This window comes from Pongo pygmaeus, chromosome 10 (genome assembly GCF_028885625.2).
Source record: "Pongo pygmaeus isolate AG05252 chromosome 10, NHGRI_mPonPyg2-v2.0_pri, whole genome shotgun sequence".
Lineage (NCBI taxonomy): Eukaryota > Metazoa > Chordata > Mammalia > Primates > Hominidae > Pongo > Pongo pygmaeus.
Window position 1 is genome coordinate 120,829,460 of NC_072383.2, and position 12,816 is coordinate 120,842,275.

General features: G+C 51.0%; 1 protein-coding gene across 4 annotated transcripts in view; it reads left to right on the forward strand.

Annotated features, from left to right (window-relative positions):
• Positions 1-3,683, forward strand: part of BCL7A (BAF chromatin remodeling complex subunit BCL7A) — a 42,033-nt gene extending 38,350 nt beyond the window's left edge. For all 4 annotated transcript variants that reach the window (XM_063646794.1, XM_063646795.1, XM_054441809.2 and 1 more), the window contains exon 6: positions 734-3,683. In XM_063646794.1, coding sequence (XP_063502864.1) covers positions 734-805 — 72 coding nt within the window. In that variant the 3' untranslated portion in view covers positions 806-3,683. The remainder of the gene's footprint in view (positions 1-733) is intronic.
• The last annotated feature ends 9,133 nt before the right edge of the window (positions 3,684-12,816 follow it).

A 12,816-nucleotide genomic window follows, 5' to 3' on the forward strand; every position in this document is an offset into this window, starting at 1 on the left:
CCAAAAATACAAAAAATTAGCCAGGCGTGGTGGTGTGCACCTGTAATCCCAGCACTCTGGGAGGCTGAGGTGGGCAGATAACCTGAGGTCAGGAGTTTGAGACCAGCCTGGCCCACATGGTGAAACCCCGTCTCTACTAAAAATACAAAAATTAGCCGAGCATGGTGGTACATGCCTGTAATCACAGCTACTTGGGAGGCTGAGGCAGGAGAATCACTTGAACCCAGGAGGCGGAGGTTGCAGTGAGCCGAGATTGCACCACTGCACTCCAGCCTGGCGACAGAGTGAGACTCCATCTCAACAACAAAAACAAGAACTTGGAAAGGTGAACTTGAAACAATAATCACAAGTAATCACCCTAGCAGTGAATCACAGATGGGAAGATTGATAACAGCAACTCCTGGTCCAGTCTGAATGAGTGGGGAGAGCCTAGGGTCCAAGGCAGCAGTGTAGGAAATGCTCCCGAGTTACCAGCCATTGGCATGTGATAGGGCCAGGCAGGGGCCAGGGGACACCGCGCTCCATAGCTCCAGGAAGAGTTCGGGTGTGAGGGTCTCCACAGGTCCTCGAACTCTCTGGAGTCCACGCTTGGGCCTCGGGTCTGGAAGTGCTGGTCTGAACCACAAAGCCGCCCCCCCTCGGTTCCTTCCTTGGCTGACCTTTGGCCTCACGCCCGGCCTAACTTGCTCTCCTGGCCCATTAACCTGTGTTCCCCTTTTCTTCTCTCCCCAAGGATTTGGAAGGAGTGCCACCCTCTAAAAAGATGAAACTGGAGGCCTCTCAACAAAACTCCGAAGAGATGTAGACGATGCTTTAAAGCCTCCGATCCATGTTCCATGGAAGGTACATCAGCAATTAATTCTAGAGCAACTTTGCCCCAGCGATTCCTCTTGGGTGCGAACAGAACTACTAATGTTTCAAGTTTACCAAGTGCAAATCCAAGAAGACCCAGAACGGCGTCATTTCTCAGACACTGAAGAACTCTGCTGTGAAGCAAAACACTCAAACCTTTAAGGGACTGTCCTTGGGGAGGCAGGCGGGGCTGACAGCTCAGGAGTGTCTGCACACTGTCTCGGAAGCCAGGATTCCATTTGTGTTGCTGCTGTATTTTTTCCCCCACTTCTCTATGTAACGATATAAGCTATCGGAGGGTGGTACCAATCAGGAACGCTTTTCGGCGGGGCTGTCCACTGTTCAACCGATTCCTTCCGCTTTCTTTTTTTGTGCCTTGTGCCCTTGAGGTGACCTCTGGCATGTATCCTGGTGGTTCTTACATCCCCCTCTGCAAAGTGCCCTCTTGGTTTGGTTCGGGCGACGGCTGCCACCCTACTCACCGCTCTCCTCCCTGCCCCAGGACTTCATCGGAGCAGGCAGGGTGGAGCGAAGGAGCTCCTTAGCCCACCTGGTTTGCAGGTGCAGGGGGACCTTAGGCACGCCCCAAGCACCAGGCGCCAGGACCCAAGGACGCGCAGGTGTTGGGGCACAGTCCCCAAGGGCTTGGCCCCTTGGATCGGGCTGGGCACTCGCTGTGCTCTCCCCTCCTTGGGGCATTTAGGACTGGGCGTCTCCAAGCCCACCATGGCCCAGATGGACGTGCAAAGCCCTTGGAATTTTCTGGCACTTCCTCTCTATTGCCCCCCACCACCACCACCCCCATCACTGCTTTCTCCCAGCCCTCCGAATACGAAATGGCTTCTCTGGCTGACTGCAAGGCTGTCTCCTTAAGGCACTGAGTGGGCCAGGGAGGCTGGGAGCCGGCGGCAGGATTAGCTGGTGCTGAACTTTCTCTCATAGGACGTCACTTGGATTTCAAATCCACGGTCACCTGCTGCCCTTTGCCTCTCCCTGACGCCCCAGCCTGTGCCCCGGAGAGCAGGATCGCAGTGGTCAGAATCCACGTGCTTTCCTGTTCGCAGGCTGTTCTGACTCTCAGAGCCAACAGCTGGACCGTGTCTCGTCCCCAGAACATGCCGTCTGTCCCCACCGGGGAGCAGGCCTTGATGGCTGGGCCTCGAAGGCCACAAACAAGGCGTCGAGGAATTGGAAAGATTTGCACACCCTCCAGAAAGGAGAGACGCAATCTCCCCTCCCTCCCATCCCCCACCTGCGCTGGAACAGCTTCCTCTCACTGAACAGAGACGCCCCCTTGGACGAACTGCCTAATCGTTTGGTTCTGAGGCCTGGTTTGCTCTTAATTAATATATGAACTCCTCAGACCTTAAACCTTTTCCTAAGCTTTCTTTACTGCACTGGAGTTCTGACTCCCTTTGAGTTGTGTGTTACTGGGGGGGTGGGGGTCATGGGTTTTGTTGTTTTTTGGGGCTAATTGGTGCATATTCAGGTACCACCTTTGACGTGTGGATCTTTCTCCTGACCATCATGGGAAGTGTCTGCTGGATTCCATTTTCTAAGAGTTTCTGAGGGTGAGGCTCTTATTTTTTTTTTAAGGGATCCTATTTCCTGCACTTCAAGAAGAATCAAAATGTTCCTGAATTTCAAATACCTCATGCAAAATGTCTCCTGAAATAAGGGAAAAAAAAAACACACACAACTTTGAAAATCTTAATGTTGAAGTTAGCAATGCCGAAAGGTTTCTGTCTTAAAAAAAAAAGAAATCCTTGTACTTATCAGTTTTGCCCCTTAGGCAGTCAGTTTTGTTGAGAACTGTGTCCTGCGTCCTGGCGCAGAACCTACCTGATGCGGTTCCTCTCCACGCATCTCGAGGCGGCGTTACCTCCAGATCCCGTAGAGTTAGAGTCACATTTTTCTTTGCAGTGAAACTCCATCTTGGTGAGAGATGAATTTGGATATTTATTTCCTTTTCTTTTTTTGGGAAACGAGAGGCTACAACAAAGACAGCTGAAGGAGAATGAAACACACACATCCACAGAAACAGAGAGACGTAGGTGGTCCTGCCGTTGGCTGCAGCCTCTCTGGACAGGCGAGGGGAGTTGGCGCAGGTGAGGACTCAGACGACGTCCACCGTCCCAAGGCTGTCACTAGTATTTCTCTGAAGTGCCTGAAGGTAGGAATGGGCCGGCGATTGGGACCAGCTGGGCCCCGCCACGGCCACGCCAGGCAAAGCGCCAGCAGCCCTGCACTCCACGCTGGCCAAGAAGGCCTTCCACGCAGAATGACGAGACTGCAAAAATCCGATGTGCTTCCTTCCCTGGCGCAGTCGCTCCTTGAGCCGCTGCCCCCCACCCACCCTGCACCCCTCGCCCTCCCCCCACCACAGAATCTAAGACCTTTCAGCTTCGAGCCAGGGGGCGGGGGATCCCGAGCAAAAGCCTTCCGTGGACATCAGGCCCTGTGGCCTCAAGGGCTCCCAGGGCAAACCTAATTCCCCCCAACACGTGAAGTCGGGGAAGCTGCGGCTACACATTCCACAAAGTGCTGGCACTTACACCCACAACCCGGAAGGCTGTGGACCGATTCCTCTAGGGTGGTGACCTCCCATTAGCAAACGGTGTCATGGTTTGGAATGTTCATTATCGCCAAGAACCTGGTTAGAGGCATAAAGACCTTTTTTCACCGTTACCTAATTTTTTCCCCTTTCAAGACTTTTTTTTTTGGTGTGTTGTACAGCAGTATAATTTTTCACTTATTTATTCCATCAGTAGATATGGTTTGTACAATGTACAATGGTTTCATTTCAGAAAATAAAAATTTCAAATCATGAATACCTTGTGGTTTTGTTGCATTTTAAGTAAGTAAAGTCAGATCGATGGTGACGGTGTCCCTCTCCAGCTGCTCCGGCCTCTCTTGCATGGCCGTGTGGCCCTGATTCTACAAGACGCACAAGTTCCTTGCACACAGGAGCTGCTGCCTTCCACAATCATAAGAGCTGCCATTATTAAGCACCAGCTGGATGCCAGGCAAACCACTAGTTGCTCCTTTTTGTGGGCAGGTCTTGTCGGCCACCTTGTGCAGGTGAGAAAACAGCAGGACAGTCCCCTGCAGGGCTCTCATGCCGGGTCAGGCCCCCAGGTTGAAAGCCACACCTGAGGCCAGGCGTGGTGGCTCATGCCTGTAATCCCAGCACTTTGGGAGGCCGAGAAGGGCGATCACCTGAGGTCAGGAGTTCGAGACCAGCCTGGCCAACATGGCGAAACCCCGTGTCTACTAAAAATACAAAAATTAGCAAGGTGTGGTGGCACGCACCTGTAATCCCAGCTAGTTGGGAGGCCAAGGCAGGAGAATGGCTTGAACCTGGGAGGCGGAGGTTGCAATGAGCTGAGATCACGCCACTGCACTCCAGCCTGGGTGCAACAGAGTGAGACTGTGTCTCAAAAAAAAAAAAAAAGCCACACCTGATCCGTCTACCCCGAGACCTGGGTTCCAGCAGGGACATGTTTTCAGCTTCCCTGTCTCTGAGGGGGTTCTGGATTGTGGTAGGGACTCAGGGGCATTAGTGCATAGGGTGGACTGCAACCTCGGCTTGACTTGTCCTAACGGCCTCTAGTGACTTACATGGTCGGGCTGGAACCAGACCTTTCCCAGGGCCGTGACACTTTCAGCCCAGACTCCTTCCCCCAAGCTGACTTCTCCACCTCTGTCTAGCCTCACCTGGCCCTTGGGTCAGCCCCTAAAGAGAGCTGGCAGGGGTGGGGGTGTTGTGTCAGCGGGTCTAGGCCAAGCTGCACTGCGTGGACCGGCTGCAGGCAGATGCTCTCTCCTGTTTGTTCTGTCTGACTCTCCTTCCTACCCGTTCCTTTTTAACATGTTCCAGTGTTTTTACCAGAATTGGCTGCTCAGCTAAATAAACTCCTGATATGGAAAGTTCAGCTTGACAAAACACAAATCATAGAGGCCTTGTTTGCTTAAGGAAAAAAAAAGTGCCTGAACTGGCACACGTTCCCGCGCTTCCTTTCTGCCCTCCCTGCGTGTCTGTTCCCAGCTCTCGCTCTCTGGATCGCTGTCCCTCCCTCCTCTCTCTAAGGCTTCTGCCCTTTCCCCCTGCCTCCCTTGTCTCCACCCGCCTAGATCACTGTCTCACAGTCATTCTGTGGAACTTCCTCTGTGTCTCTCATTGGAGCCGCCTAACTTCCTCTCCCACCACCCTTCATCAAAGAGCAGTCTCATGCCCAGGAGCTAGAAACGTAGGCTTTGCAGAAATTGTTTGAGCTGTGCTGGGCCCTAGGCAGCAATGACTCAAACTTGACCCTTAACCCCCAGGCAGGTAAGTGAGCCGCAGTGCTTTACCATGCCGACCACAGTTTGGAATTAGGGGATACAGACATTCTGATGGCAAGGGTCAGGGAATCTCCTAGGACACTGGAGGAATACCAGGCCTGGGGCTAAGCAGCTTGTTTTTCCTTTTTGACACAAAAGAGGGGCTGGAGGCTTCTGAGCCAAGGCTCTGCTGGACTAGGGATGGTGTTGCCAACGAATAGCATGGATTGGAAAAGCCCAGACTGGAGGTGGCAGCCGGGCAACCAGGGAACTGGAACAATAGGCCAAGCAGGGGGCCAGCAGTAGGCAACAGGGCCCCTGTGGCCCCAGGCAATGTGAAGGCGGTCAGTAGGCAGGGAGGTGGGGTGAGAAAGGGATCAGCTGGGGGAGGTAGGCAGAAAAGGCTCAGGTCCAAGTTCCAGGCCATGCTAAGGCAACAAGTGTCACGGAGGTCCGTGGTGGGGCCGAGGATGGACTGCAGACCCTAAAGGCCAAGTCCAACTTCCCTCTATCGCTCCTCTGGGTGAAGAATGCATGTTTCCTCCAGAGCCTCAGATTAGACATCCATTGACCTTGTCTATCCAGTTCTGTTTCCCTCTTCTTCCCATAGGGGTCGCCCTCCCTCCCCGTCCTTAAGTGGGGCGGGCACCTAGCCCAGGGTGGTGATATGACCCAGTCCTAGCCAATCACCATGGTCCCGCCTCCTGGCTACCACAATTGGCTTCAGGGATGAGCACATGGCCCACAGCGGCCCAATGAGAGTCAGCCCTGGGTGGGAACTGGTGGGAAAGAATTCTGCTGGAGCATCTGGAGTTGCTCAAATGGAGTGGCTGCGGCCATCTTTCCTTCCACGTGGGAAGGAATCAGCCTGAGAATGAAACCATCACAGGAAAGGTCTGAAAGACGGTGAGTGTGTGCTTATTAAGGGCAGCATTTGGGCCTTGGCCCCAGCCGGCCCTGAAGCCAGCACAACCCCCAGAACATCTCAATTTTGTGAGCCAATAAATGCCCTTGATGGTTTAGGCAAGTTTTCACTGGGTCTTACCCCACGTGAGCCCCCACTCCTCTATATGGACCTGTTTTGGACCAATGAGGCATCCCCTTCTGTAGTCCTCAACACGCGGAGCTCCACCACTCCCGAGCAGTGTGACCTCAGGCAAGTATCTTAACCTCTCTGGGTCCCTGTTTCGTCATCTGTATAACAGGGAGAATAATAGTGCCTACCAGGGTTGTTGTGAGGATTAAATGAACACGTGTAAAGCGCTCAAAGCAGGCCCGGGCACATGGTGAATCTCAAATGTTAACTGCTATTTTACAGTCATTATCCTCACGCACCTCTAGCTTTGGAAGACCAGTTCCGAGAGCAGGAGGCACAGGGAAGGGAAGAATGACCCTCTCCTGGTTGCCTTGGGTTTGCCCTCAATTACACTTTGCTCTCTGAAGACCCACCTCTTCCCCAAGTGATTGACACTGGAGTCATCCGCACAGCATGCTCCAGATGCGGCACAGCCTGAGTCAGGCCTTGTGGGATGCGCCCACCCGGGAACAGGAAGGAGAGACGTGCCTGACTGAGCAGAGGGCTGGAGGTCAGACAACACGTCCCTGCCCTGGGCACTGGCTGCTCAGTCATTAAAGCAGACCCAAATAGCTTCTGGCCAGGGGCTCAAAGGAACAGCCTATTAGAGACTCAGTTTTCCAGTCTCTCTTCACTGTTGTTCTCTCTCCACAGGTGGGGCTGGGGAGAGACCTCAGGATGGCAAGGACCAGGATCTGCTGCCAAGCCTGTGGGTGCTGTCTCCCTCTGGGTTGCCCTTGGGACACTGGTACCCATGGATGCACTGGGTGACTTGAGGTCAATGGCTTTCTCTCTCCAGACCTAGGCAGAAAAAGCAATCTGCTTTGCATCAGAGAACCTCAAGAGGCTCTTAATCCTGTTCTTTTCTCCCTCTGGGCTCCCTCCGTGATGAGCTCATCTGACCTCCTGGCAACCCTGAAGGGTGGTTTATAGCAGGGAATCAGCCTCCCGATTTACAGAAAAGATAACTCAGGCCAGGGAAGCGACTTGGACAGGGTCCTGCAGGGACTCAGTGAAGGAGGCTTCAGAACCCAGCCTGTCTTCCAGCAGACCAGGAATCAGCAAATCTGGCTGACTACCTGTTTTTTTATTTTTATTTATTTATTTATTTTGAGACAAAGTCTCGCTCTTGTCACCCAGGCTGGAGTGCAATGGCATGATCTCGGCTCACTGCAATCTCCACCTCCGGGGTTCAAGCGATTCTCCTGCCTCAGCCTCCCGAGTAGCTGGGATTACAGGTGCCTGCCACTACGCCCGGCTAATTTTTGTGTTTTTAGTAGAGATGGGGTTTCACCATGTTGGCCAGGCTGGTCTTGAACTCCTGACCTGAGGTGATCTGCCCGCCTTGGCCTCTCAAAGTGCCGGGATTACAGTCCTGAGCCACTATGCCCAGCCCACCCGATTTTTTTAAAATAAGATTTTATTGGAACAAGCCATGCTCATTCATTTACATATTGTTCCTGGCTGCTTTCACCATGCAACAACAGAGTTGAATACAGATGCTCTTCAATTTACAGTGGGGTTACTTCCCAGTTAGCCCATAAATTGGCCTGTGGTCCCAGCTAACTTGAAAGGCTGAGTGGGAGAATCACTTGAGCCTGGGAGGTCAAGGCTGCAGTGAACCCTGATGGTGCCACTGCACTCCAGCCTGGGTGACAGAGTGAGACCCTGAATGAGGGTCCTGAGTAGCTGGAACCATACAGGTGCATGCCGCCATGCGCGGCTTTTTTTTTTTCTTTTCTTTTTTTTTTGGTAGAGACTGGATTTTACCATGTTGCCCAGGCTGCTGTTGAACTCCTGGCTTCAAGTGTTCCTCCTACCTTGGCCTCCGTAAGCATTTACAGGGATTATGGGCATGAACCACTGTGCCCAGCCCTGAATATTTAATCAACATGTAAGGGTATAGCTCAATGATTTTTCACCCACTGAACATACCTGCGTGACTTGCATCTGGATCAATAAACAGAATATCACTAATCCCCAGTCCCCTTCTTATCCCTGTCTAGTCACTTCCCCTCTAAGTGTGGCCGACACCCTGACTTCTACCTGCACCGATTTCTTTGGCTTATTTTTTAGCTTTACATACACAGAATGATGTAGTGTGTGCTCTTGTGTGTCTAGCTTCTTTCACTCAACATGGTATTTGTGAGATTCAATACTGCTGTGTGAGACTGTCATTCATTCTCATTGCTGGAGAATATTCCATGGGATGAGTGTACTACAATGTGCTTATCCATTCTTTGGTCATTTGAGATATTTCCAGCCGGGGTGGTGGGGAGAATTATGAATTCTGGAGGATCGCTTGAGGCCAGGATTTCAAGACCACCCTGGGCAACATAGCCAAACCCCATCTCTACAAAAAATTTAAAAATTAGCCAAGCATGTGATACACACCTTTAGTCCCAGCTACCCAGGAGCTGAGGTGCGAGGATCACTTGAGCCCAGGAGTTGGAGAGTGCAGTAAGCCAAAATTGTGCCACTGCACTCCAGCCTGGGCAACAGAGCAAGATCTTATCTCAAAAAAAAAAAAAAAAAAACCGCCTGGCAAAATCTTTGTGACTTTAGCAAAAAGCTTTGCCTAACCCCCTCCCCCCCGACCAAAAAAAAAACTTCTTTTTGCTTGTAAATCCATCACTTTGGGAGGCTGAGGCAGGCAGATCACTTGAGGTCAGGAGTTCGAGAACCAGCCTGGGCAACATGGTGAAACTCTGCCTCTACCAAAATACAAAAGTTAGCAGAGTGGCCGGGCATGGTACACCTGTAATCCCAGCACTTTGGGAGGCCAAGGTGGGTGGATCATCTGAGGTCAGGACTTTGAGACCAACCTGGCCAACATGGTGAAACCCTGTCTCTACTAAAAATACAAAAAAATTAGCCAGGAGTGGTGGTGGGTGCCTGTAATCCCAGCTATTTAGGAGGCTGAGGCAGGTGAATTGCTTGAACTTGGGAGGTGGAGGTTGTAGTTAGCTGAGATTGCTCCACTGCACTCCAGCCTGGGCCAACAGAGCGAGACTCTGTCTCAAAAAAAAAAGTTAGGGCCAGGCATGGTGGTGTGCACCTGTAATCCCAACTACTCAGGAGGCTGAGGCAGCAGAATCACTTGAACCCAGGAGATGGCGGTTGCAGTGAGCCGAGATTGCGTCACTGCACTCCAGCCTGGGTGATGAAGTGAGATTCTGCCTCAAAAAAAAAAAAAAAAAAAAAAAAAATTCCAAACCCACACCCATCTATTTCTTCACCCTTCTGTGCTTCAGTTTTCTTATGTGTAAGATAAAGGTAACTGTCCCTGACCTGCCACCTCCCAGGGTTGTATGGGAACCAGTTAGATCTGGACCTTTGAGGAAGGCTGTACAAACTGTTGAGGGCTTTAGCAAAAAGAAGAGCCATGAAACTCTTCTGCCTGCACCCCATAAATACAATTAGGTGCTTGCTGCAGAGGCATTGGGGGTCTCTGGCCAGAGGCGACATCTGAAGCAATCGGGATCCTGTTTGGTTTTGCCACATCCGACCTGCCGCCCAGCTGGGGCAAGACAGCCACGCGCAGCGGATGCACCGGCCCTGAACTCTTTCTCGAGTAGTCCCCAGAGGTAGCTGCTGCCTTTCAGTTTCTGCACTTGTTTATTTTCAAAGGGACGTTGCCAGACCACGAGGCCACCCTGCCCTTTCATGGTTTGTTTTATGCAGATTTCAGGAAGAGAGAGAAGAGGTAAAGAGACCAGAAACAAAGTCTTCTGCAAGCAAAGAACTGCAACAGGCCCCAGCTGTTAGGTTTGAGGGGCATATGGGGCAGGCAACTGAACTGCAGAGTTGGGGCCAGAGGTACCGTTGCTGACCCCTGAGCCCAGGAGCCTTGAGAATACTGACAGTGTTAATAATAACTGCAAACATCCAACATATGATGCTAGAATAACTGGACATCTGTGTGCAAAAATGTTAAACCTACATCTTGCACCTTATCACAAAATTCACTCAAAATAGATCATAGACCAAAATGTAAAACATAAAACTAAGACTCCTAAGGGAAAACAGGAGAAAATCTTTGGGGTTAGGCAAAGCTTTTTGCTAAAGACATTGATAAGAGATTGAAAAAACAAGCAGATTGCCAGACGATCTTTGCAAAACATGTATCTGATAAAAGACTTGTAGCCAGAATATATAAAGAACTCTCTTTTTTCTTCGTTGTTCTTTTTTTTTTTTGAGATGGAGTCTCACTTTGTCGCCCAAGCTAGAGTGCAGTAGGGCGATCTCAGCTCACTGCACCCTCTGCCTCCTAGGATCAAGCAATTCTCCTGCCTCAGCCTCCCGAGTAGCTGGGATTATAGGGCATGCGCCACCATGCCCAGCTAATTTTTTTTTTTTTTTTTTTTTTGAGACGGAGTCTCGCTCTTATTGCCAGGCTGGAGTGCAGTGGTGCGATCTCAGCTCACTGCAACCTTCGACTCCCTGGTTCAAGCGATTCTTCTGCCTCAGCCTCCCGAGAACCTGGGACTACAGGCACGCTCCACCACGCCCAGCTAATTTTTATATTTTTGGTAGAGACGGGGTTTTGCCATATTGGCCAGGCTGGTCTCGAACTCCTGACCTCAAGCAATCCACCCATCTCGGCCTCCCAAAGTGCTGGGATTACAGGTGTGAGTCACCACGCCCAGCTTCTTTTTCCTTTTCTTTTCTTTTTTTGAGACAGGGCCTTGCTCTGTCACCAAAGCTGGAGTGCAGTGGTATGATCACGGCTCACTGCAGCCTCAACCTTCCGGGCTCAGGTGATCCACCCACCTCAGTCCCCCAGGTAGCTGTGATCATGCCATTGCACTCCAGCCTGGGCGACAGAGCAAGACCCTATCTCTAAATTTTAAAAAAGTGCAAAAATCTGGATGTAAATATTTACACTGGTCTTATTCATAACCACCAAAAACTAGAAACAACTAAAATGGCTTCAACTGGTAAATGTATAAACACGCAGTGGTGGTACGTTCATAAAATGAAATACTACACAGCAATAAAAAGGAATGAGCTACAGATACATGCAGCAGCAGGGCAGAATCTCAGATGTATTATGCTAAGTGAGAGAAGCCACACTCAAGGCTACTTTTTGAAGGATTCTGTTCCGGAAAAAGCAAAACAATGGGAACAAGAAACAGACGGGTAGTTGCCAGGGACTAGAATGCAGAGAGGGACTGACTACAAAGGGCAAGTGGGAACTGGGGGTGACGATGGGGACTGGAACTGCTGTGTGTGTGTGTGTGTTTGTATACATGTCTATGTATATATATGCGTGTGTGTATATTTTTTAAGAGACAAGGTCTTCTGTCATCCAGTCTGGAGTGTAATGGCACAATCATAGCTCATTGCAGCCTCGAACTTCTGGGCTCAAGGGATTCTCCTGTCTCAGCCCCCCGAGTGGCTGGGACCACAGGCTCACGCCACCATGCCTGGCTAATTTTTAATTTTTTTGTACCAACAGGATCTTGCCATCTTGCCCAGGTTGGTTTCCAACTCCTGGGCTCCAGCGATCCTCCCCTCTCAGCCTCCCAAAGTGCTGGGATTACAGGTGTGAGCCACTGTGCCTGTCCTGTCCTATATCTTTTTTTTTTTTTTTTTTGACAGTCTCACTCTGTCACCCAGGCTGAAGTGCAGTGGTGCAGTCTTGGCTCACTGCAACCTCCGTGTCCCAGATTCAAGCAATTCTGCCTCGGCCTCCCAAGTAGCTGGGATTACAAGCTCATGCCACCACGCCCAGCTAATTTGTGTATTTCACCATGTTGGCCAGGCTGGTCTTGAACTCCACCTCAAATGATCCATCTGCCTCAGCCTCCCAAAGTGCTGGAATTACAGGCACGAGCCACCGCGCCTGGCCTGTCCTATATCTTGATTGTGGTAGTGATCACTTGACTGTATGTTTGTCAAAACTCCTGGAACTGTACATTAAAAAGAACTTTTCCAGGCGCAGTGGCTTATGCCTGTAAACCCAGCACTTTGGGAGGCCGAGGCAGGTGGATCATTTGAGGTCTGGAGTTCAAGACCAGCCTGGCCAACAGGGTGAAACCCCGTCTCTACTAAAAATACAAAAATTAGCCGTGCGTGGTGGCATGTGCCTATAGTCCCAGCTACTCGGGAGGCTGAGGCAGGAGAATCACTTGAACTCAGGAGGTGGAGGTTGCAGTGAGCTGAGATTGTGCCACTGCACTCCAGCCTGGGCAACAGAGTGGAACTCTGTTTCAAAATAAATAAATACATAAATGAATAAAGAGGACAGTCAGACTGTGCACAGTGGCTCATGCCTGTAATCCCAGCACTTTGGGAGGCCAAGGCAGGAGGATCCCTTGAGCCTAGGAATTCTTTTTTTTTTTGAGGCAGAGTCTCATTCTGTCGCCAGCCAGGCTGGAGTGCAGTAGTGATCTCGGCTCACTGCAACCTCCGACTCCCGGGTTCAAGCGATTCTCCTGCCTCAGCCTCCCGAGTAGCTGGGATTACAAGCATGTGCCATTACGCCCGGCTAATTTTTGTATTTTTAGTAGAGACGGGGTTTCACCATGTTGGCCAGGATGGTCTTGATCTCCTGAGCTTGT